We start from the raw sequence: 22,043 nt of genomic DNA on the forward strand, positions 1-22,043 counted from the left end.
TGTCCCGATGTCCGTGGTCCTGTGTGTGCGTTCAGGACGAATCATCTTCGTGGCCAGGGACGAAACGGAGGGCCTGGAAAATAATATATATACTGTTTTCATCAGTTTTTCCTAAAACCGAGTAAGAAGTAGTGCTTTATTTAAGAAAATTGAGTATCAGAACCAACGCATTATATAAAAATAATATTTTAAAATATATTACAACAAAAAAATAATAAAAAAAATTAATGAAAAGTTGCGATTTTTGGCTTGATGATATTTATTATACTTTGAAGATATATCTTTACTAAACCTATAGTAACGATAAGATCAAGTTTTTTAGAATTTAATCAGTATTTCAGTTATTTCTCTTTATCCTCCCTCTAAAACGCTCCTGGTAATGACATCCCAAACGAAATCGAACCCGTGCGTGTTATCCTCATGTGTACCTAGAAATCACACGAGCGTTAAATGCCTCAGCTGACTTTTAGGACCTCAGACGGTGGACGTCGGCGGACGATAAGCGGGGAGTACTGGTTCTACCCACCGGATTTCGGGTCTGGCTCTGGGCGGTCACAAATGCAGTGCAAACAACGACGCCCAGCCTTGGCCATCAAAATCGCGGTAATGTAGCTGCAAGGAAAGTTATAGTCATCGTAAAACCACCCGCGCAGATATAGCCGATGTTTACGCTCATGTGGGCCAAAGTTGGGTCAATGCTTTCGCCGCACGTGAAGTCATTGACAGGGCTCGGTGAAGGAGGGCCGCTGGTTGTGGCCTAAATGCGCAAGCCATGCTAGACGGGCCACCTGTTGATTTCAACAAAGACATTTTTAATAATGGGCTGGGTTTAAGGCTAAATGTTAGTTAGGTGTTTAGAAATTAGTTGAGTTAGGGCTAAAATAAATTTTAAAAAATGGCATCCGGTTGTTATAATGAAAGTGTGATAACTTTAAGATATAACTTTAATTTAACATTTTAATTTAAAAATAATAAACTAAGAAACCCCTGTATCTAATTAATTTCTACAGATTTGTAAGAAAAGGTTTAATTTGATGGCCTAGATTTATTGATTGTTATGGATTAATAATATGTTCATAAGTTAAACATATAATATATTATATAATATAAATATAAATCTTAAATCTTATTATATTATATATATAAATCTTTAGGTTATTTCCTTTAAAAAGGGGGGAACCCCCATAGGTAGTGATGTGCTCTGGTTTGTTTACACAAACAGCACTTCAAATCCTTTCAACTAGTACTCCCATACCTCACTGGTTACCTCTTATAGTATTTAAAATATTTAAGCTCCACTTTTAAGTTCTTTAAAATATGTATTTTATTGCTTTCGGTGATGTGCCTTGGTTTATAAACCTATCCCTGGTTGCGGCGCCTGAGGAACCTGTTGATTCTCCGGGCATTGACGCGTCTTGCCGATCGGTTCTTCCTTTTGCTCCTGCTCTTGCTCTTCTTGCTCCTGCTGCTGGAAGTGGAGGTGGAGTTCTTGTTGACCCGCATCTTCCGCTTTATGGAGTACTTGAGATTCGAGATGGTGAATCGCTTGCGATGGCTCTTCGAGGAGGACGAAGTGGTTGTGGTGGTGGTGGCGTCGGTCGTGGTCGTGGTGGTGGATGCTGCGGTGGTGGTGGTGGTGGTCGTCGAGGACTCCGTGGACGTGGGCGATGAGGCTCCGTTGGTCAGCCAAATGCAAAGGCAAATCGCCAGGAATCCCAGTGCCAGTTGACCCGCCTTCATGTTGTGCTGTGTGATGCTGTTGCTCTGTTGAACACCATATCACCGACAGGCAGTTTTATATGTGGCCAAGACAATTGGTAGATTTGCTGGGCAAATATAAGCATTATGCTCGCCAATTACGTCTGCGCAAAATTTTTGGCCATATTTGCACAGTTTGGTGATCAAACAAAAGAGCAAGCTGGAATTTCTTAGATTGGGCCAACATCCGCTAGCTATTAAATAAGATATTAAACAAGAGCTTGTATTTTACGACCCTCGTTCTGAAATTAATCATGCCTTACACTGAGAGCAAAATAGGAAGCTTAAGATTTATTGATAAGAAAATTAATTAATAATAAAAAAACAATTCTTCGATTTTTTGTATTTTATCGTACTTAAATCGATTACCCTTATTTGGGTAATCGGATCCAGATTTCTAAGGTTGATGTCTCTATAAATTTGTGGTTAAATTCTCTATTTTTCTGCATTAAAATATTTCTTTTTAAAGAGGGTCAAAATTTTAACCCATTTTCATGTTCGATTTTTCCATAATTCCAATGGGTTTCAGTACGGGAACCCAAAACTGCACTCCCAAAATCCATAACTTGGGCAATTGGATTCCGATTTCAAAGGTTGATATCTCTTTGAACTTGTGGCTGAATTTTCTATTATTCTACATTCAAATCTTTCCTTTTAAAGAAGGTCAAAATTTTAACCCATTTTCATGTTCGATTTTTCCGTAATTCCAATGGGTTTTAGTTGGAGACCCCAAAACTACACTTCCAAAATCCATAACTTGGGTAATTGGATTCCGATTTCAAAGGTTGATATCTCTTTGAACTTGTGGCTGAATTTTCTATTATTCTACATTCAAATCTTTCCTTTTAAAGAAGGTCAAAATTTTAACCCATTTTCATGTTCGATTTTTCCGTAATTCCAATGGGTTTTAGTTGGAGACCCCAAAACTGCACTCCCAAAATCCATAACTTCGGTAATTGGATTCCGATTTTGAAAGTTGATGTCTCTATGAACTTGTGGTTGAATTCTCTATTTTTCTGCATTAAAATATTTCTTTTTAAAGAGGGTCAAAATTTTAACCCATTTTCATGTTTGATTTTTCCGTAATTCCAATGGGTTTCAGTACGGGAACCCAAAACTGCACTCCCAAAATCCATAACTTGGGCAATTGGATTCCGATTTCAAAGGTTGATATATCTTTGAATTTGTGGTTGAATTCTCTATTTTTCTGCATTAAAATATTTCGTTTTAAAGAGGGTCAAAATTTTAACCCATTTTCATGTTTGATTAATCCGTAATGCCAATGGATTCCGTACGGGAATCCAAAACTGCACTTCAAAAATCCATAACTTGGGTAATTGAATTCCGATTTCGAAGGTTGATGTCTCTATGAACTTGTGGTTGAATTCTCTATTTTTCTGCATTAAAATATTTCTTTTTAAAGAGGGTCAAAATTTTCACCCATTTTCATGTTCTATTTTTCCGTAATTCCAATGGGTTTTAGTTGGAGACCCCAAAACTGTACTCCCAAAATCCATAACTTCGGTAATTGGATTCCGAGTTCGAAAGTTGATGTCTCTATGAATTTGTGGTTGAATTTTTCATTATTCTACATTCAAATCTTTCCTTTGTAAGAGGGTCAACATTTTAACCCATTTTCATGTTCGATTTTTTCGTAATTCCAATGCGTTTTAGTGGGAGACCCCAAAACTGTACTCCCAAAATCCATAACTTCGGTAATTGGATTCCGATTTCGAAGGTTGAAGTCTCTATGAATTTGTGGTTGAATTTTTCATTATTCTACATTCAAATCTTTCCTTTGTAAGAGGGTCAAAATTTTCACCCATTTTCATGTTCTATTTTTCCGTAATTCCAATGGGTTTTAGTTGGAGACCCCAAAACTGTACTCCCAAAATCCATAACTTCGGTAATTGGATTCCGAGTTCGAAAGTTGATGTCTCTATGAATTTGTGGTTGAATTTTTCATTATTCTACATTCAAATCTTTCCTTTGTAAGAGGGTCAAAATTTTAACCCATTTTCATGTTCGATTTTTCCGTAATTCCAATGGGTTTCAGTACGGGACCCCAAAACTGTACTCCCAAAATCCATAACTTCGGTAATTGGATTCCGATTTCGAAGGTTGAAGTCTCTATGAATTTGTGGTTGAATTTTCTATTATTCTGCATTTAAATCTTTCTTTTTAACGAGGGTCAAAATTTTAACCCATTTTCATGTTCTATTTTTCCGTGATCCCCATGGGTTCAGTACGGGACCCCAAAACTGCACTTTCCAGAAGCAATACCTTGGGTAATTGGATCCCAATTTTAAAGGCGGATATCTCTATGCTTTTGTTGTTAAATTCTCTATAAGTATCTTTATTGATTTTTTTTATTTTTATTATTTATGTTAAATTTCCCCACTGAGACCCCCTTTTTCTGAGTGCCATATAGTGTCGCCAATCAGCTCCCTTCCCTAGCAAATACGGCTGGACCCGAACGGGATTTGGTTCCTGCGTGGCTGCATGTTGGCACATAAAACACTGCATAATCAAATATTTGCGTGGTTCCAACTCGACTCCGTATTTGCCCGACTCGAAGGACCATCGAGGACTGCGGATGACATGTATTGGTCCTGCAGCTGACACCGATACTGACGCTTTGGGTTGCGTGGTTGCGCGGTCTCCCGCTGGGGCTTACCTAGTCCCGGGTCCCTATATAAGTCGAGGATGTCCCAGCCAATAATCATTCGCAATCCTCAGGCTGCAGGTGTCCCGTGCTCTGTTCCTGTTCCAGCTCTTTCTTCAGCAGCAGCTCCTCAGGCAAATGGCTCGCTACAACTTCGCAGTGGTCATCCTCGTGCTCCTGGCCATCTCCGCCCGATGGGGATGCGCTGGAGCCATGGCCTTGCCGGATGAGGAGCGCTATGTGCGCAAGGAGTACAACCGGGACCTGCTCGACTGGCTCAACAGCGTGGGCCAGTTCAGTCCCGGCCAGGTGGCCACGCTCTGCCGCTATCCCCTGATCCTGGAGAACTCCCTGGGCCCAGCCGTGCCCATCCGGAAGCGCAACTCGGAGCTCATCAACTCGCTGCTCAGTCTGCCCAAGAACATGAACGATGCGGGCAAGTAAATCGGGCCTTAAAACGGATTTGTTGACGGAATCGGAAGTCCGCACCATTGCAACCACGGAACCTGGACAAGAACCTATCATTTAGAGTTACCTTTTATTTATGTTGGTGCGTCGAAGAAGATGAAAATCCGCAGAGAAGAGCTGGTGTAGTCTAATAGAGAGCAAAGACCGTATGAATTTTGTTGCTTTAAAAAATATATAGAGAAATATACAAATAGCAAATCTAAGAAGTGTTGTATATTATCAGGCTTGTGGCGAAAATAAACCTCCTTGGAAGGTTTCCAAGCTCCAATACGATACCATAATGCTCAAAGACTTCTTAGTTATATGTAATTTAAAGGTGTTAAAATATTTTATAGTTTATTAAAATTGGTCAGCCCGCTAAATTAACTAACTAATCAAAGTAATCTGAAATTTGGAATTAGGTTTTAAGTACAATACTATCTTATCTACGAAATTCTTGGTCTAGTGTTGCTGCTTTACGCTGTACGTGTGGCGGCAAAGGCTGAGCAGAGCTTCTTTTTTAGGTTTTTATGATATCCACGACAAGGAGAAGAGCCCCTCACAGTTTCCAATAATCTCATTATTTAAAAAAGGGTTTGTTCTTCAGAAATATTTATTTTTCATAGCCAAAACCTTCGTAAACCAGCGTCTATTTTAGCCGGACTTCTTCTTGTTTATGATATGGCGAATGAGTTTGTATTTTAAGCCAGTGATTCTGAAATACTTTCTGTGAACAGTTTTGGGCGTGACAGTGGTCGTGGTGGAATTGGCATCCGTGGTAGTGGTGCTATTGGTGGTGGTCGTGGAGTTCGTCTGCGCCGAGGAAGGCTGGAGCAGGAAGAATCCGGCGAACAGGACCAGGGCCACGAGATAGGTGGCTAGCTTCATTGTTGTGCTTTGAAACAATAGTGACTGTATTCCGAAGACCTGTGGGGCCTTTATATATCCCCGAATTCCCTAGCCCAGACATCACAAAACAAGCAGAGATGAAAGACAAATAGCGGAACACAATGAAAATCTGCAAAAACAAAACAAATTTTGCAAAGTACACACGCTTTTTTAGAATGTTTGCTTTCCATTTGATGTTTACCCTCCGCAGAGAAACAGTTGTAGGCTTGTTTAAATGACGGCAATATATATTTTTGCTTATAAGATATTTAACTATTTTAATCAATGTTGCTGATCTATATTTAAAATCGAACAATTCTCCACTTGTCTATGTGTAAGTTCATTTGGCGCTGTTTGAAATCGGTAAGAGTTTTGTATAGAAAACGTTATGCGTATGCATTGTCTGATTAAGCTTGAACTTTGTATTTATGTAATAGATGTGGTATGCCATTAAAATTAAAACTTTAGACAATCGAATTGTTAGTAACCACTACAAACAAGATGTATACAATTTCTTCTGCTCCTTCTCAATTACAAAACAATCAATTCTCGCTGGCCTTTCGGGCTGATAGGTAGAACAATGGTAACATATGCGAATGTGTGTATATGTTGATGCTTGCTTCGGCTCAAAATGCAGTTTCGGTAGCTTTTCACTTACATGACTATGCCTGCTAATGCATAAATACTAACTAACTGGCCGCACACTGCCTTGGCTAATCATTAACGTCTAATCTAGCATATCGTATGTGGCTGCAGCGGAGGCTGTCTCCCAGCACACCCGTGACTAAGTCGCATGCCCCAAAAACGCTCCGGCCGCTGCTCTGCCAAGCTGCAAGGTATCATACTATTAGTGGTTGGAATTCATAGGGTCTAACAGAGCTACTCACACATATGGTTATAGGTTATAAAGCTTTAGCTGATCCCACAGCTTTGTATTGATTTTTATATATTTTTTGGAAACACACTCAATGGCGCTGACTTTTGCTTAGTAATTGCTGAAACGGACTCTCTTCCTTAACCCTCCTGTTGATGCGACTGTGGCTGATGGTTGATCTCACATGAAAAACTCGTTGGCTGAATGGGAAAGCGGAAGTCACGTTCGCCCCGGGCGATCGAATATTGTAATCTCTATGACGCGGAGGCCCCGATAGGTCGGATCGATCAGCTGCAGGCCCTTGGCGTTGTAAATGCGTTCGTTTTGGGAAGCCACAAATTTGGATATCTTGCGAAGGGTCTGTGGGAGGTGGTGAAACGTTAATAGGGGGAAGTAGTGGCAAGCAAAATGTGGTGAAATCACTAGCAGTGGAAGTTCCCCTGTATCTCCATTGCCATTATTCTGACCCCAGTACTTGGTAATCTCCACCCGAATGACGCACCTTTTCGTAGTGCGTTTCGGAGCACATGTAGATCAAGTAGGCGGTGATGCAGCCAATGCACCCTTCGCAGTAGGTGCCGCAGGACCCCTCCTCCGCCTCGGCGTAGAACTCGTTTAGCCTGTTGATGGTGGCCTCGAAGACGTGTCTTTCGATCTGCAAGGGAACGAGGACACAGCTTAATTGGAGTTCCTGGAGATACCGATGGCACACTCACCATGCCCTCCAGTTCTGTGGGCAGTCGGGTGTGGAACTTCACGGAGGTGCCCTCGCTGTAGTCCCTTTGGATGAAGACCTTGCTGAAGACCACGCCCCCCTGGGTTGTCTGGAGCGCGGTGGGATTGCCGCCCGCTGGAGTAGCGCCGCCGCCCTGGGACATCTTGTCGCTGAAAAGGCGGACGAGGGCGTCAATGGCCTCGCTCTGCAGCGCCCGATGCATTTGGTTCAGGGCGATCATCTTGGGATTGGAGTAGGTGTCCCAATCCAATCCCAAATGGACAGCTGGCCTTGCCTTTTCCAGCAGCCCCAAATATGGGGCTTGCACCGGACTGGCATGCAAGGCAAGGCCATCTTGGTAACGTACCTGATTATCTTAACGTGAAGTTAGCGCAGTTGGCCTCAAAGAGCTCGCAGGAGTCCTCTAATTGCCTGAAATTCCCTTAAATTGGTTGAAAGATAAATGTTTGCAAATCAGACAGTGCTACCAGATGGGCAAATCACCCTTTTCTCGGCTGCCTCTTAAAAATAAATTTTCTAATCAGTCTGGCAACACTGTCATACCAGACTGTTCACACTGCATCTGCAACAGCAACAAAAATAGTATTATTTTATTATAATGTTAAGTATAGTTATTATTACTTCTCAATTTTTTTAAATTTTTTTAATTAAGAATATAAAGTTTAGTTGTACATTAAAAACTGTACTGTTTAATTAAACAGCTCTAACCATTTTTAGCAGCAGCAGATATGCATTAAAAAATAAGTATTTACAATTTTTAAATTATTTTTATTATATACTTTTAAATGATGTTTACTATTGTAAAGTAAATAAATTAGTAAGTTTAAAGAAGGGAATTAATAAAACCGATAGTAATCAATTGTTATCGATAGGTCTGACTAATAGACGGCGCTGCCAGATCGCCGGAAGAAGGACATCGGAAGTTGGCGCCAGATTCGAATAGACTTTTCTAAGTGGGAGAATGTGAACATTTAAAGTATACACTTATTAATTACCCATAGTAAGAAGTGTTGATAATAAATTAAAAACAATTGTTGAAATTTTCTCCCTCGTTTTGTAGTAACTTCCAATTATTGTATTTTAAATACCAGAAACTTTGTTAAATTATTTGTTCTTAAACAAAAACTTGAATTTTCAATATAACTGAGGTTCTAAAAACTGCATAAATCGCAAATTTACATTTTCGGCTTGCTCTGGACAGCCGTGGCGGCCACCAAGGCAGCCCCCCTGCCGGATCCGTCCTCCGAGACAACCAGCTCGAACTTGACGCCCGGCTTGAGGAGCTTGCGCATGTGGAACTGCAGCATGTCGTGGTACTTGGGGTGGTAGCGGTACACACTGCCGTCGATGCCGATGACCACCTCGTTGATGTTCATCTTGTTGATGATGGTGACCAGCCCGCAGGCGCACAGCTTGGCCGATCTCGAGGAGACCGCCTCGCAGATGAACCGCAGGGCCTCCTTGTCCGCCTCCTGGCTACCGATGATGCCCAGCTCGTGGAGGACCTTGTTGCAGGAACGATACTCCCCAGGCCCATCGCTTTCGATATCCGAGATGTATGAGCTCTTGAAGCTCCACCGCTGCTGGATCCGTTGGGAACTATCTCCCACGAACATCGCGCCCCTGCCAATCATTTCCACCACGACCAGGCGCACCAGTTCACCCATGTACATGCCCGAGATGCACTTCTCGAAGGTCTGCTTGCCGGGATTGGGCGTAACCTTGTCAACCACCTTGTCATAGGTAGTGCGCACGAACTCCAGCACACCATTGTCCCCGAAGGCGCCCCACTCGCAGTTGATGACCATGGACGGCTTGGGACTGGTCTGATATCCCTCGAAGCACTCCGCGTTGACTGTCTTCTCCACATAGCAGGCATTGCTGCCGGTTCCCACAATCAAACCTATTCGGCAGTTGGGATGGTTGAAGGCGCAGGACATGAGGGTGCCCACGGTGTCATTCAGTACCGCCACCGTGTTGATCCTTATATCACCCCTTCGCTCGATGGCCTCCTGGAGAAGTTGTACCTAGAGAAAAGGTCATTTAATGGGAAAATACTTTCTCCAAAAGCGCAATACCCACCACATTCTTGCCCACCACGCCCTCGCAGTTGAATCCCTTGGTCCAGGCCACCAGGATGCCCTTCGAGAGGCCTTGCTGTTGGAGGGGAAACGAGAAGGTGAAGCCCAGCGGCAGGTTGTCGTTCTCCACAGCGTTCTCCTTGCAGAACTCGGCCAGACACTCGGCCAGAAAGTCGAATAGGGCCTTGCCCGTGCCCGTCATCAGGGTGCTGGGGAATTCATAGCTCTTCGACGTGATGTGTATGTCCGTTTGGCTCAAGAGCGTCACCAGGAGCACCCGGAAATTGGTGCCACCCAGATCCAAGGCCAAGTACTTGCCCCGCTCCTTGCCCGTGGGCAGATCCTGCACATAGGTAACGAAGCACTTGATCACCGCCCGCGGATGCGTGTCCTTGGCCAGGCCCATCTTCAGCTCCTTGGTCATGCGCTCCACCACCTCGACCATCTTCTCCTGGTCGATCAGGAAGCCCTTGACCGCCAGCTCCACCTCCATGTTAACAAGGCTCGGCATTGTCCTCCCACGACTGCCAGAAACGGCCCACTTCCAACGCAAAAATTTTGAAAAACAATTTTGACTAGAGTGCCGAATAAGCACAACGGATAATGTAGAGCCAACTAATTTTTTTAAACAAAACATAAATAATGCGAAATATATACAAATTTAATTTATATAATCTTTCCATAACAAAGAACACTTCTGATTTCTCTTATTCTAAGAAGTAACGTTCTTGATATTTTCGGGATTTATTATATGTTAATCAATATATAGTATTTTTGGTTTAAAAAAATTAATTTTATTACAAAAAATCTACTTGCCCCTTTTTCAAGAACGTTTCTTCTTAAATAAGTAAGAGCATTTGATATTAATTTGTTGGACATATTAAAAAAGCCAAGAAATTTCGCATTTAAAAGCAATTTATTTCTAGTAATCCATGTTAAACAACTTGGAGTCCGTTTTGTACTTGGTGGCATGAGCCATTCCGGCCATGATGGCCGCTCCCACGCCACAGCTGTCCTGGGTGATGACGAACTCGAAGCGGTTCCTGGGATTGGTCAGCATGCGGGTGTACTTGTTCAGGATCGTGGCAAAGGTGGGATGGAGGCGATAGATGCCGCCATCCACGGCGATCGAGATTTGTGGCAGGTTCATGCGGTTTATGAGGCAGGACACTCCGCTGGCCACAAACATGGCAGCTCGGTTGGTGACCGCATCGCAGATGTACTTCAGGGCAGCCAGATCCCGATCCTTGCAGTGGCGGATCCGGAACTTGTCCATCACCTCCTGGGCCTTGGTATAGACCCCCGGCGGATCCGAGACTATCTCGATCAGCGATACCATGTCCAGCTTCCACTGAATGCCTATATAATCACGTCTGTCCTCTGCGAATATGGCGCCCGCCTTCATCAGGCGAAGTACTATAATGCGAACCAGTTCCCCCATGCAAAGGGCCCCACTGAACTTCTCGTAGGTCCGCTGACCAGGATTTATGGACTCATTGTCCAATTGCCGATCGAATTCGTTGCGCAAGAAGTCCAACGTTCCATTATCCCCGAAATGGGCCCAGTCCGAATTGATGATCATTAGTTTGCGATCCTCCTCGCCATCGTACATCTCGCACCTTTCGACCCTCTCCACATAGCACGAGTTGGCGATACTGCCCATTATCAAGCCAATCCTGGTGTCCGGTTGGGCCCAGCACAGGGCCAAAAGGGAGCCCGCGCCCACATTGATAATACCCATGACTTCGACTGATATATCGGGGAACTTGGCCAGGGCTTCGCGGAGGAGCTGCACCACATCCTTGCCGATGACGCCCTGGGCCCCGAACTCCTTGGTCCACGAAACAAGGATACCCACGTCCAAGGCCAGTTTGTTGAGGGTAAAGGCAAAGGCTATGCCTAGGGGTAGGTTGTCCTTCTCCACCTTCTTTTCCTTCACAAAATTGGCAATAGTGGTGGCCAGGAAGTTGAAGACCTCGGCTCCCTTTCCCGCCGCCACAGTGTGCGGCATTATCACGCACTTGGAACTGGTATAGATGTCCTTTTCGCTGCTGAACTTCACCAGCATTATCCTGCAGTTGGTGGGCATCATCTCGAGGGCCAGGAACTGACCGCGCTCCCTGCCCGTCGGCAAGTCCTGCACATAGCTCATGTGACAAGGCACCGTGGAACGATCGTGCTGATCGCGACTCAGTCCCATGTGGATCTCACGGTCCATCAGGTTCCTCATCTTCTCGAGGTCGTCGTCGCTCGGTACGAACAGCTTGCACACCTTGTACACCTCCGGGAAGTCCTCCTCAGGGATGAATGTCTTGTCGGAGGCCATTGCGGTGTGGGTTTTTAGACCTCTAATATCAGTGAATATTATTTTTCTAGAAATATACCTAAGGAACTACTTTCTGAAAGACTACTGCTTTTGAATAAGATATTTGAATTCTCAAATAGGTGTCTAAAAGTATGCAAGAGTTCCTTAATTTCTTTTCCTCACAGCATACTTTTAGGCAGATATATTGTTGGTTCCAGGAGTTAGGAAAAAAGGATACCCATTCCAATACAAAATAGGTTTCTTGATTCATGAAACAACACTGGGTGCTTTATTTACACGATAACGAGAAATGCGTCACAAAGAAATGCTTAGATCACTAGTTGAGTTGAGTTATCATGTGGATGTGGCGGTGAGCAGCCCTCCGCTTCGCAGGATGTGGCTGTAAGTGGGTATCCTCGGAGCTGCTCGCTATGACACAATGAATTCCGCCACTCGGGCGCATCGCAAATGGCTAATGGCTAAGTGTGAAAGTCGGGTTAAAACTTGCACTCTAACTTAAAACGAGGGTTAAGCTTAGGAAGAGAGTAGTTCAGTGTGGGGTTACTAACAAATACGCGTCACGCGAGAAACATGTCCGTCAAATCGGTGTCTAGTAAATTGTAGGGATAACCATCCAGCGAGGAGAACGCGGCAATACAGGACGAGGGCTGCTGATCGCTGGCAAAGTCGAAGGAGTCCATGGATTTGTGATCTAGTAAGCGCAGACTGAGCTCCACATCGGATTTCTCCAGGCACGACATGGGCAGGTCCCCTCGACAACTGGGTAACAGGGATTCCCCGCTCCCAGTGAGCAGGCTACCATAGCCGGGGCTCAAGCAGGACAGCGAATCCCCATCGGAGGCCTCCAGGAGCAGGGAGTCCAGGGCACTGATCTCGTGCAGACCCACCAAACTGTCCACCTCCAAGCCTGGACTGCTGCTCTGGCTATTGGATGAGGATAGGGAGGACGAGAGGGAGGCGTAGGCGGAGGAGGCGGGCGATCCTATGGAGGAGGTGGCGTAGCAGGATTCCCCGGAACTAACCAAAGGTGGAGCCTGAGCCTGGGGCACCGTCTTGGCCTGCTTTTGGCTCTGTCTTTTGCTGGCCGTGGAACCCTTCTTGCCACTTCCCTTGGCCTTGGCTGGTTTCTTAGCCACAGGAACAGGTAACTCCAGCTCCACCTCAGCCTCCTCATTTATGTCATAATCCACTCGCTCCTCCCTATTGGCACTCTCCTCCAAACACTCTCCTATAAACTCAGATTCGTAGCTGGGATCCCTAAGGGAATCACTCAGCATTGTGATGTACTTCATGGCCAGTCGCAGGGTGGTGATCTTGGTCAGCTTCTCGTTGGTGTTGGCCGCATCCTCGCCGGTTATTGCCTGGGGAACACAGTGTCTCAGGGTCTCGAAGGCCGTGTTGATCTCCCTCATCCTAGTTCGTTCCCTGGCATTTGCAGTTTTCCGCCGGTACTTGCTCAAAGGCGGTGCTTTCGTCTTGGACTTGGTGGATGCATTTTTCCGGGATTTACTCGAGGGCTCCGCTATGTGATCCAGCTCCAGGTGAAAGTCGGGTAGGCTGGCTGGTCCCTCATCGGCGGGGCTCCTCTTCTGCCGCTTCTGTCGCAGGGAATACTTTTCGCCTCGGGATCCACTGGCTGCCTTCCTCTTGCGGGAGTCCTTGGGCTCCTCCGACATGTCCATGTCGTTCAGATCGGCGTAGTTGTGCAGCTCGTACGTGTTGGACTTCATCTGAAAGTGGAGTGCAGAGGCAGACTTTAGTCGAGGGTTTTCTTTTTGGCTTTTCCAGAACCCATCCCATTCCATTGCCGGGGCAATTAACAATTTTGTACCATAATGCTTTTCGCTTTTTGTATTGTAAAAGACATCGCGGAGCATATGGGGTCTGTGCAATCAAGCGAGACGGCTCTTTTTTTTTCGGACCCAGACCCACCCCGCCAAAAACTTCCGTAAACGGCTCTTGAATGGGCTTCAATGAACTGAAGTCGATTCTTGAGTAGTGCTTCCGTCATAAAACCCACTGAAGCCGAAAAACCGAATCGAAACGAAGCGCAGCAAACCAAAAAACTCATAAATACAATTTAGCAGCGGGGCAAGAACAAATTGGTCTGCCAAATGAAATTCTCATTGCTCATTGCATTGCGCAATCCTCGAAATTCCTAGTATCTTCGCGATCTGTATCTGAGTCATGTGCCCACTCGAATCCGACTCACTTCTGTGAGCTGGCTCTCGGGGATCCTAAAAATGGTTTAGTCAAGTTGTTCTATAAGTCCATATTAGTTTAGTGTTCCCCTCAGCTTGTGAGTAATGTAAAGGTAAACAAATGATGGTTGGTGGTGATATTCGGTATTACTCAGAAAGATACTTTCATGTTATTGAAATCCCAAAACATTTTATATATTTCCTGTTATCAAATATATTTTAAAGTTCAATAAAAAAGGAAAAATAAATATTTGTTTTACAAACGTTCTGTTTACAAAAAAAATTCCGCTATAGCTTCGAAAGTAAATAAAAATTCCGTTAAATGCAATAAATTCTTAAACAGGAAAGCTAATAAAAATGTTTTAAGACCTCATTAAAATTCTTATTTGAAATATACAAACCACCATTTATTCAGAAAGATCAAAGCTAAATACGGAATTGTATAAACCACACAAATTGTGGGTAAAAAAAACCAGACGCCTACGTAAAAGAAAATCGAGTTTTTTTTAATAGGGCTCTATTTCATTATAACTACATAATGTCTAAGAAATATTAATGCTTAGATTTACCTTAGCCTCACTTTTAATTTATAAATTATAAATTTTAAGCAATTACAATTTAATTCTCAACTTACAAAATGCACAACATGTTTATTCTTTTAAGTTCAAATTAAAAGTGAAACCACATAATCTATGCTTGAGAGCAGTTGTTTTAGGGGTTTCTTATCCCATTTAGGGTTCCTGGAATAGATTTGGCGCTAATCATAAACTAAAAGTCATATTTTACTATTTGTTGTTACTCATAAAAAGATTAAAAAGAAACAATGATCAGTTTATTTTCGTTAGAAATATGGTGACAAAATTAAATTCGAAGGCACATAGTGTAAACTCTTTAACTCTAAAACTGTTTAGAGACCAACTTAAAATGGTATTTCAAGGGAATTTAAAACTCGGTGAGGAAAACTGACAAGTTTAGCACTCGCCATCACTGCCAAGGGCGCAATCTACTCCATTTCATATTGGGAAAGTTTTGCGTTCCTGTGGCGAATAAAATGTTTATTATTTTCCTTTGTTTGCGGTAGGTCAGCTATACGAAAATATTTCCCACTCGCGTTTCCCCCGCCAACAAGAGATACTTTTCGCGGTGGCTGTCTGGCGGTTTGGAAATGCAAAAGCACAGCCAGCCCAACAAAGCAACAGTTAATGAATGCATTTTAATGCAAGAATTAAGTTACATGAAAATGGCAAATGTAACATGAGGCCAACGCAGCGGCGTCGTTTCCACCTCCCAAACACACACAGAAATAGACGGAGATTGAAATGTTTCTGCATCGATGCTAACGCCCTTGCAATTGTGCCTTGGCCTCATAAATCGCAGGCCATTTCGAGCGTCTGAACGCAGAGGTGTAAATGCGAGCAGATTGATTGCAGTCAGTTCGCTCGGCCCCACTTAAATGGACAATTTAGTGCAGATTGTCCAAAATTGGCCTGGCCATAGACGATTCTGGCCACCTTGCCCGATCCGGCTTGGATTGCCAGATAGCCAGCTAGCCAGCCAGCCGGATTGCCGGCCTGCTGGCCCGCTCGCCACTTGTTGCATAGCTCTGACCATTCCCAGAGCTCACTCTTGGCCTGGCCTAAACGGCCGGCGAGGTGTTTCCACTTAGGCCGTTGCCAGTGCTTACTTTTCTTCTTCGATTACCGTTAATGTTTGTTTTGTCTGGCTGGCGGAAAATAGGAAAAACAACAGAGAGAACAAATTCCTCGAGATCATCGCGAAATCCTAAATCCGGCTAAGTCCATTCAAATCACCTTTCGCTGCCACAACTTTCAACACGTGGCCAGGTTTCTCGCTTCGTGCCGGCATTTTCTGCGGCGTTTCGCCTCTGATTTGAGCCATAATTAATTTTTACCACGCAATCCCAAGAAATGCTTAAAGACCCTGCAGACAGAAGTTTTCCAGTTGCGAAGAGCGCCCACCGAGCACATGCCCTTTCGAAAACTTTTAAGTGATTTTCGAAAACTTCTTAGGCAATGCTGAGTGGGAATCTGTAATCCATTAAATATTTTTTGTAAGCCTAAAAAAATGTTTGTTCAAGTACTCTTAAGGTGTATTTTACATCATTTTTGATTAAATTAAAATGTTTATAATTGGTTTTGTATTTTTTTAATAATTTTGAATGCTTTATATAATAAAATATATATTAATTATATTTTTAAAAGATCTATAGCATAGACTCTATACCCTTAACACTACATATTTTACAATGTTCCTTACCCACAATCAATTTAAAAATATTTCTTTTGTACGCCTTTTAAATTCACAAGATAATTGAAGAGAAAATCTATATTCAACCCCATTTATATCTGTGTTTTATAAGGCATTTTCCAGATCAGAAAGCATTCCTCGACAATCCCGCCTAGGTTTATGGAATGTACCCTCTTGAGTTGTAAGGGCATCGTTAAAGTTTGCGACATGCAACAAACAAGCTGCAATTAAGCGCACAACACAGAAAAATTTGTGCTCCGCCTTCGCAGAGGGGCGGCAACCGTTGTGCTCACCTGCTCACTCCCCCTTTTTCAGCATTTTCCCCGTTTTCCCGCCCTCCGACGCAAAACGACGTGAAAATTACCTAGTTCCGTGCGCTCAAAGTGGGGTTTCGATGGGTGGAAAAGCGAGGAAAGTGCAGCGACTGGCCACAATCAACAAATTGCATGCGATTAAAAGTATTCGCGGCTAATAAACGTTTGTTGAACAAACAGCAACAAGCGGCCTCCCGATTTTCGTGGGCGTAGCCGGAGGGATACAGGATATGCAGGAAGGAAGCAAGTCGGAAAAGTCGGGAAAGCCGGGCAATGAGGGGGTGTTTAGGCCCTGTTTTCGGTCTCTGTTGATTGGAAAATTTGTTGCGCGTTTTTCGTGGATAAAGAGCCGAGAGGAGGGTGCTTCTGCTTAAGTTTTCAATTACACGCCGGCACAATGCAGAAAGCGCCCAATTGAAATGCACAGACAACAAACATGGAACAGTTCCTCTACCTCTTGAACAAAAACCATCCGCTTCATTCCTGCACAGAGGGAAATTCAGGGAAATATATAAAATATTTCGGCTAAATAAAATGATAGATAGAAAAATAGTGAAAAAGGAGGGCTTTTAACGTTAAAATACTGAAATCAGGGAGTAATAAAATTTGTTTAACACAATTTGGAAATAAGAATTATTTTTAAGCTAGCTCTGAGTTCTAAAAAAAATAATATTTGGGTGACTATAATAATGTGTGGTCATTAAATTTATTTGTTTTAATAGTATGGGCGTTATTTGTTGAAACACTTCACTCATCATTCATTAATTTAATATTTTTTTTATTATTATACATTTAGTACAAGCTCTTCTTACGATAATTTTAAGTTCATTTTGAGAGCTAAACAAAATATTTGTACAATCAATTCTGGAGGTATACATCTTTACTTTTTAAAGGTCTTTCTAATTCTAACCGACAACTGTTTTTCCCAGTGCATCCCTTTCCCCGCTCCCTTCTCTTTCACCAACAACGAGGTAGACAAAAGGCGAGCCGTGCGTGCGACGAGCCGTGAAGGGGTCGAGGGGCGGGGCAGGGGCGTGTGGGTGGGTCGGACCGTTTCACAGATATATTTTCTTTTTTGGGAAAATCGGCTGGAGTGGAGTGGGGAATCGGGGAGGGGGCAGATGGCAGGGGAAGTTAGCCAGGCCTAGCCGGAGTGCACTTGAAACTACCGGCGAGCGATCCCCCTCCAGTCTGCCCTTCACTTTTGGCTCGGTTGCAGTCGCTGCATTTTTAGGTGTAGCCATTATATTTAGAACTTTTTCTGCACGCTTGTCTGCGCGCCCCTGGGTTTTAGGGGGGCCGAAAAGGGGGCAGGGCCATTGTAGAATTCAAGGATTCGGGCAGTCGGGTGCGGTTAAATGGAAAATGAAGCGTCTGCTGCTTGGGCACAAAAAATACTGAACTGAACCACATGAGGCACTGATAGAGCGAGGGTAGGTGACTTAGTTCGAATTTAGTTCTCATTCAGTTAAATAAAAATTAAGAGGTAAAAATGTATAAAAAATATTACTTGATTATTGTTGAGGAACATATCCCAACGGTGCAGAATAGTATTTCTTAGAAAGGCATTCTTCGTTTAAACAATTTTGTAATGTTATTCCTTGGTTGATTTAAAGTAAAATTAAAAAAAAAATATTAATACCGCTGGGAGACCCTTATAGATATTTTGATAATCTATCTATAATAAAATCTTTTTTATTTTCTAAATTTTTAGATGCGTTTTTCTAACTGGCTTTCCTCAAGATCATTTATATTTTCTTCTTTAAGCCCCATTAAATATATTTTTATAGTGTCCTATACTTTTCCATCTACCTTCTGGGTCGATCCGCCATATAATCTCTGGCTGATTCAGATTGTCTCTGCGCCTGGCATGAGTTTGATTCGGTTCGTGTTGTTGTTTCTGCCACAGCTCTAAAATTAGTTTTTATTGTATGCAACTTGAATTCTCCTCCACTATTTTTGTTTTCTTATTTTCGTAGCGCCCTGTATGTTTTTTATCTTTTTCGATTTGTGATTCTTAATTTGCTTTTTGTGGAAAGCGTCAAAATCTTTCATTTGCGTTCGACTTTGTTGCTTTTACGGCCTTTGTTGTTGTGCTTATTTTTGCCGCTGTTGTTGTTATTGTTGTTGTCTCGTGCTTTTGGCAGTTGCTAGTTGCAACTTGTATCTTTTTTTGTATCTTTCTGTCTCGTGTGTGCTACCGTTGGCAGCTATTATTTTTAGCCAGCCTGCGGCAAGTTCTTATTTGTTATTTGTATCTTCTCTTTTTTCCTTTTGCCGTCTTTTAATTTTTTTGATGTTTTCCTTTGTATGTTGCGTTTTTCTCGTTTTTTTTTCCTATGCCGTTGATTTGTTGCCTTTGCTTTGGCCAAATAATTTTGTTTGATTTTCCATTTACGTTGAGTTTGTTTATTAAAATTGGCACACACTGCGTATGTGTGCTGCGGCCGTGTTTACATTCTCCGTCTCCCTTTATCGCTGTGTGGGTAAAATCTATAAGATACGCGAGTGCCCACGTTTGAGTTATATTTTGATAGCTTTCTGTGTGGTTTTGTATTACCCATCGGCTTTTGATTTGCCTGATTTTTTGACAGGTCTCTGGCATTTGCCTTATGGCTAATTTTTATTTTTCTCGATTTTTTCCTGCCATTATTACTGTTTTTGTCGCCCTGCCGGCGGAGTGTTCCCACATACTGGATGGGATTTGGGTCAGGGGGACAGAAAACAATGAGGTAGGCAAGATATATAAACACGCGGAAGATTTATTCATGAGTCCACAATCTAAATTTAATTTTTGATGTATTCCTCCATGGGATTAAAACTAAGATCATTAAAATTGACTTGATTAAGTAATTAAATCATGTCTGGAATTTTCCCTTGGCGTTCATAAGAGAGATTTTTTTTAAATAAATTACAAAAAACATTTTGTTTTTATAGCATGCTGAAAATGATTTAAAATGTACATGAGTCAATTCCATTGTTGATAATTTCTTGACGCTCTTGTATTTTTGTTATGTTTTATCAGAATATAGTTTTAAACAACTTGTGATGATGAAATATATATACAAATATTTTAAAACAAAAACAAAAATAATTTCTTGACAATGCAAAAATAAACAAGCCACTTTGAACACCAGAAATTAAAATAAATAAATACATGGTGTCGTTGATTAGCACATCTTCGAGTAAAAGTGAGTGAGGACACTTTACTCCACTCATTGGCAATGAATTCACAGCTTCTGTTTACACATTAATTAAACTGTTTCCCCTTCATTTTAGCCGCAAACAAACGAAGCCGAGTTGTTGCTCCCTTCGGTAACCTTTGAAAATCAGTTGACAACCTGCCGTCGTCACCGTTTTCCCTGCTGAACATCTCGAAAACACTCTCCCTGCCTCTGCCACACATCTGGGCTTTCGACACCTTGGACAAATAAATGTTTCAGAAGTTTCTCAAAAAGCCGCCCTGCCCCATCTTGCCGCCCACCGAAGTGATTGGCCCAAGGAACGCCTTTTGTCTATTTTTATTGGGGCGGCAACCGGAGATCGAGGAATTCTCCTACATCTCTGGCTCTATATCTCTATATTTATGTGTGATAAATGGAGGTGGCATATTTACCTTTTTGATTTCATAAATCCAACAATATGCGGCTGTTGCTTTCCGTTTAGTTGCGCACTCTGATTAAGATTTGTTGATGCTTTTATTTTAATTTTTGGTTCATTAAAGTGGCGCAAAAGTATGCAAATTGAAATTCCGACAGCGCATCGACTAATTAGTCACCTAACTAATTCTGATATGCGATCTCTTCTTGGTATTTTCTGTTTGCTTTTTATCCAAGTTAAAGTTATTAGCTCATGCATATATTTGGCATATTAACACAACAAAAAAGAGGTTTGTTTTCAGTTTTATTTCCTCGACAAGTCAAGAACTAGTTTGTTGTTGGGGCTTGAATTGATTTTGATTCGGCTTTGGGCGATTTAATTATTGATAAGAACTTTGCTTGCTTTTTGTTGGCTGGTGTGCTGGTGCAGGAAAAGCCTCGAAGAGTGGATTTTCCGTGGAAAACGTGCAAGCCGCGTGTGTCAGTGCGACGGGACGAATGGATGCGGCGGTATGCGTGAGGCCGGTGGCTAAAAATATCTATGAGTACGCGTCGCGCGGCACGGTGTGTGGGTATATTATTATATCTTTGTATCTCGGAGTCTGTTTTTTTTTTTTTGTATCTGTATATCCAATGTCCCGAGTTGGCATACGAAAATACACGGAGAACGGAGAAAATGCTGCGCTGCGTCCGCCTGCTGCGCTCGTCGGCTGTGCACTGAAAAGATATATATCTCGCGGATCGTCAGCGTGCTTGGAATGGAATCGGAATCGGCAGCGGCAGCGGCATCAGCATCAGCATCGGAATGGGATGGGTTGGCGGCCCAATCAGCTGACTGCTCCTCAGTTGGCTTTGACTCCGTTAGCCAGGTTTTTCTGCGGCTCCAAGTGGGCGGCAGTCGAAGTCGGGCTCTTGGCTCACTTGTCCGCTGCGCTGAGCGTGCGGCGCGCTATTGGAACGATCAATGAATGAAATGCCGCATTAAAAGGCAGCAGGCAGCCAAGTCTCGTTTCACCGAGCGACGACCAGCCAAACCGACCGAGAAACCCACTGGCGCTCGCCAACGCCAACACACAGCACAATATCATTGAAGAGAAACCCGTTCTCTCTTTCCCCAAGCCCAAGTATTCACCCTATGGTGTGTGGGTGCCTTTTGCGTTGGCCGCCTCGCACCGCATCGCATCGGATCGTATTGTATCTCATAGTACGCCATCTCAGTGGGCCTGCATCTTCACTCTCTTGAGTGATTTCCAATTCGTTTGGCTTTTCGGTTTCGTTTCGAGTGCTTTGAGTGCCGCTTCGAACAGCCCCCCTGAGATTTCGTATGATCTAATATCGCCAGGCAGTTATTTATTTAAATTTATTGCTAATTTTATTTGCTGCTGCAGCAGCGTTTGACATTCATTTGTACAAGTCAGACGGCGCTTTCGAGCTCACTTGAAAATAGTTGAGAAAAATGTTTATTCGTCTTTGATTGAGATGGTATCAGGGGCTACCTAGCTTGGCTGCTCGACTGTCGGATCTCCATTTTTAAGGTTGAACTCTTGATGCCAGACCATAAACGAAGCTCAATCTTGATATTCATTTGGATTAACTTTGGATTTGGTGGCGAATTATGACGCTTGTCGAATAAAAGTTCAAGGAAATGTGCTCATTTGGAAATGGATGTTAGAATAAGTTCTTGGGTCTTCATTATATTAATTTATTTGTTTCATTTTTCTTTATTTAACATTTTTTTTATGTTTATTTTAAAAAGACTTGTCTATCTCTGTACATAACAGCCATAAAAACATATTTATCTTAGGTCCAGAAAAATTGTAATGTGTGAGTAATGTTTTGTTATTTTACACTTTTATCAGTGTCCTTTTTTTAACGCTAAATATTCC

At 42.8% G+C, this 22,043-nt stretch overlaps 7 protein-coding genes across 7 annotated transcripts; 1 reads left to right on the forward strand and 6 right to left on the reverse strand.

Annotated features, from left to right (window-relative positions):
• Positions 1-1,359: 1,359 nt before the first annotated feature.
• Positions 1,360-1,740, reverse strand: LOC108025195 (protein new-glue 3). The gene has a single exon (XM_017095504.1). It carries the CDS (start codon positions 1,738-1,740, stop codon positions 1,360-1,362), a length of 381 nt encoding a protein of 126 aa, XP_016950993.1.
• A 2,725-nt stretch (positions 1,741-4,465) lies between these two features.
• LOC108025113 (protein PDF) lies at positions 4,466-5,097 on the forward strand. The gene has a single exon (XM_017095378.3). It carries the CDS (start codon positions 4,562-4,564, stop codon positions 4,865-4,867), a length of 306 nt encoding a protein of 101 aa, XP_016950867.1. The 5' UTR covers positions 4,466-4,561; the 3' UTR covers positions 4,868-5,097.
• A 400-nt stretch (positions 5,098-5,497) lies between these two features.
• On the reverse strand, positions 5,498-5,934 carry LOC108025543 (uncharacterized). The gene has a single exon (XM_017096073.3). The coding sequence runs from the start codon at positions 5,756-5,758 to the stop codon at positions 5,525-5,527; it is 234 nt and encodes a 77-aa protein (XP_016951562.1). The 5' UTR covers positions 5,759-5,934; the 3' UTR covers positions 5,498-5,524.
• A 50-nt stretch (positions 5,935-5,984) lies between these two features.
• LOC108025542 (golgin subfamily A member 7) lies at positions 5,985-7,845 on the reverse strand. Its single transcript, XM_017096072.3, has 5 exons — positions 7,715-7,845; positions 7,349-7,517; positions 7,135-7,287; positions 6,646-6,992; positions 5,985-6,587 (listed from the first exon to the last, which is right to left on the reverse strand). Exons 2-4 carry the CDS (start codon positions 7,508-7,510, stop codon positions 6,852-6,854), a joined length of 456 nt encoding a protein of 151 aa, XP_016951561.1. The 5' UTR covers positions 7,511-7,517; positions 7,715-7,845; the 3' UTR covers positions 5,985-6,587; positions 6,646-6,851.
• A 575-nt stretch (positions 7,846-8,420) lies between these two features.
• Positions 8,421-10,069, reverse strand: LOC108025095 (hexokinase type 2). Its single transcript, XM_017095357.3, has 2 exons — positions 9,451-10,069; positions 8,421-9,395 (listed from the first exon to the last, which is right to left on the reverse strand). Exons 1-2 carry the CDS (start codon positions 9,958-9,960, stop codon positions 8,544-8,546), a joined length of 1,362 nt encoding a protein of 453 aa, XP_016950846.1. The 5' UTR covers positions 9,961-10,069; the 3' UTR covers positions 8,421-8,543.
• A 284-nt stretch (positions 10,070-10,353) lies between these two features.
• Positions 10,354-11,849, reverse strand: LOC108025128 (hexokinase type 1). Its single transcript, XM_017095395.2, has one exon. The coding sequence runs from the start codon at positions 11,773-11,775 to the stop codon at positions 10,372-10,374; it is 1,404 nt and encodes a 467-aa protein (XP_016950884.1). The 5' UTR covers positions 11,776-11,849; the 3' UTR covers positions 10,354-10,371.
• A 171-nt stretch (positions 11,850-12,020) lies between these two features.
• LOC108025438 (helix-loop-helix protein delilah) lies at positions 12,021-21,104 on the reverse strand. Its single transcript, XM_017095929.3, has 2 exons — positions 20,175-21,104; positions 12,021-13,505 (listed from the first exon to the last, which is right to left on the reverse strand). Exon 2 carries the CDS (start codon positions 13,503-13,505, stop codon positions 12,333-12,335), a length of 1,173 nt encoding a protein of 390 aa, XP_016951418.1. The 5' UTR covers positions 20,175-21,104; the 3' UTR covers positions 12,021-12,332.
• Positions 21,105-22,043: the final 939 nt, after the last annotated feature.

Source organism: Drosophila biarmipes, chromosome 3R (genome assembly GCF_025231255.1).
Source record: "Drosophila biarmipes strain raj3 chromosome 3R, RU_DBia_V1.1, whole genome shotgun sequence".
Taxonomy (NCBI): domain Eukaryota; kingdom Metazoa; phylum Arthropoda; class Insecta; order Diptera; family Drosophilidae; genus Drosophila; species Drosophila biarmipes.

Bases quoted from the DNA above. Each gene is read 5' to 3' on its own strand.
- LOC108025195 (XM_017095504.1), bottom strand. From the start codon at position 1,740: ATGAAGGCGGGTCAACTGGCACTGGGATTCCTGGCGATTTGCCTTTGC.
- LOC108025113 (XM_017095378.3), top strand. From the start codon at position 4,562: ATGGCTCGCTACAACTTCGCAGTGGTCATCCTCGTGCTCCTGGCCATC.
- LOC108025543 (XM_017096073.3), bottom strand. From the start codon at position 5,758: ATGAAGCTAGCCACCTATCTCGTGGCCCTGGTCCTGTTCGCCGGATTC.
- LOC108025542 (XM_017096072.3), bottom strand. From the start codon at position 7,510: ATGTCCCAGGGCGGCGGCGCTACTCCAGCGGGCGGCAATCCCACCGCG. The intron at 7,288-7,348 runs GTGAGTGTGCCA...GTTCCCTTGCAG, and splicing joins CCACAGAACTGGAGGGCATG to ATCGAAAGACACGTCTTCGA. The intron at 6,993-7,134 runs GTGCGTCATTCG...CACCTCCCACAG, and splicing joins CCGAAACGCACTACGAAAAG to ACCCTTCGCAAGATATCCAA.
- LOC108025095 (XM_017095357.3), bottom strand. From the start codon at position 9,960: ATGCCGAGCCTTGTTAACATGGAGGTGGAGCTGGCGGTCAAGGGCTTC. The intron at 9,396-9,450 runs GTGGGTATTGCG...CCTTTTCTCTAG, and splicing joins GCGTGGTGGGCAAGAATGTG to GTACAACTTCTCCAGGAGGC.
- LOC108025128 (XM_017095395.2), bottom strand. From the start codon at position 11,775: ATGGCCTCCGACAAGACATTCATCCCTGAGGAGGACTTCCCGGAGGTG.
- LOC108025438 (XM_017095929.3), bottom strand. From the start codon at position 13,505: ATGAAGTCCAACACGTACGAGCTGCACAACTACGCCGATCTGAACGAC.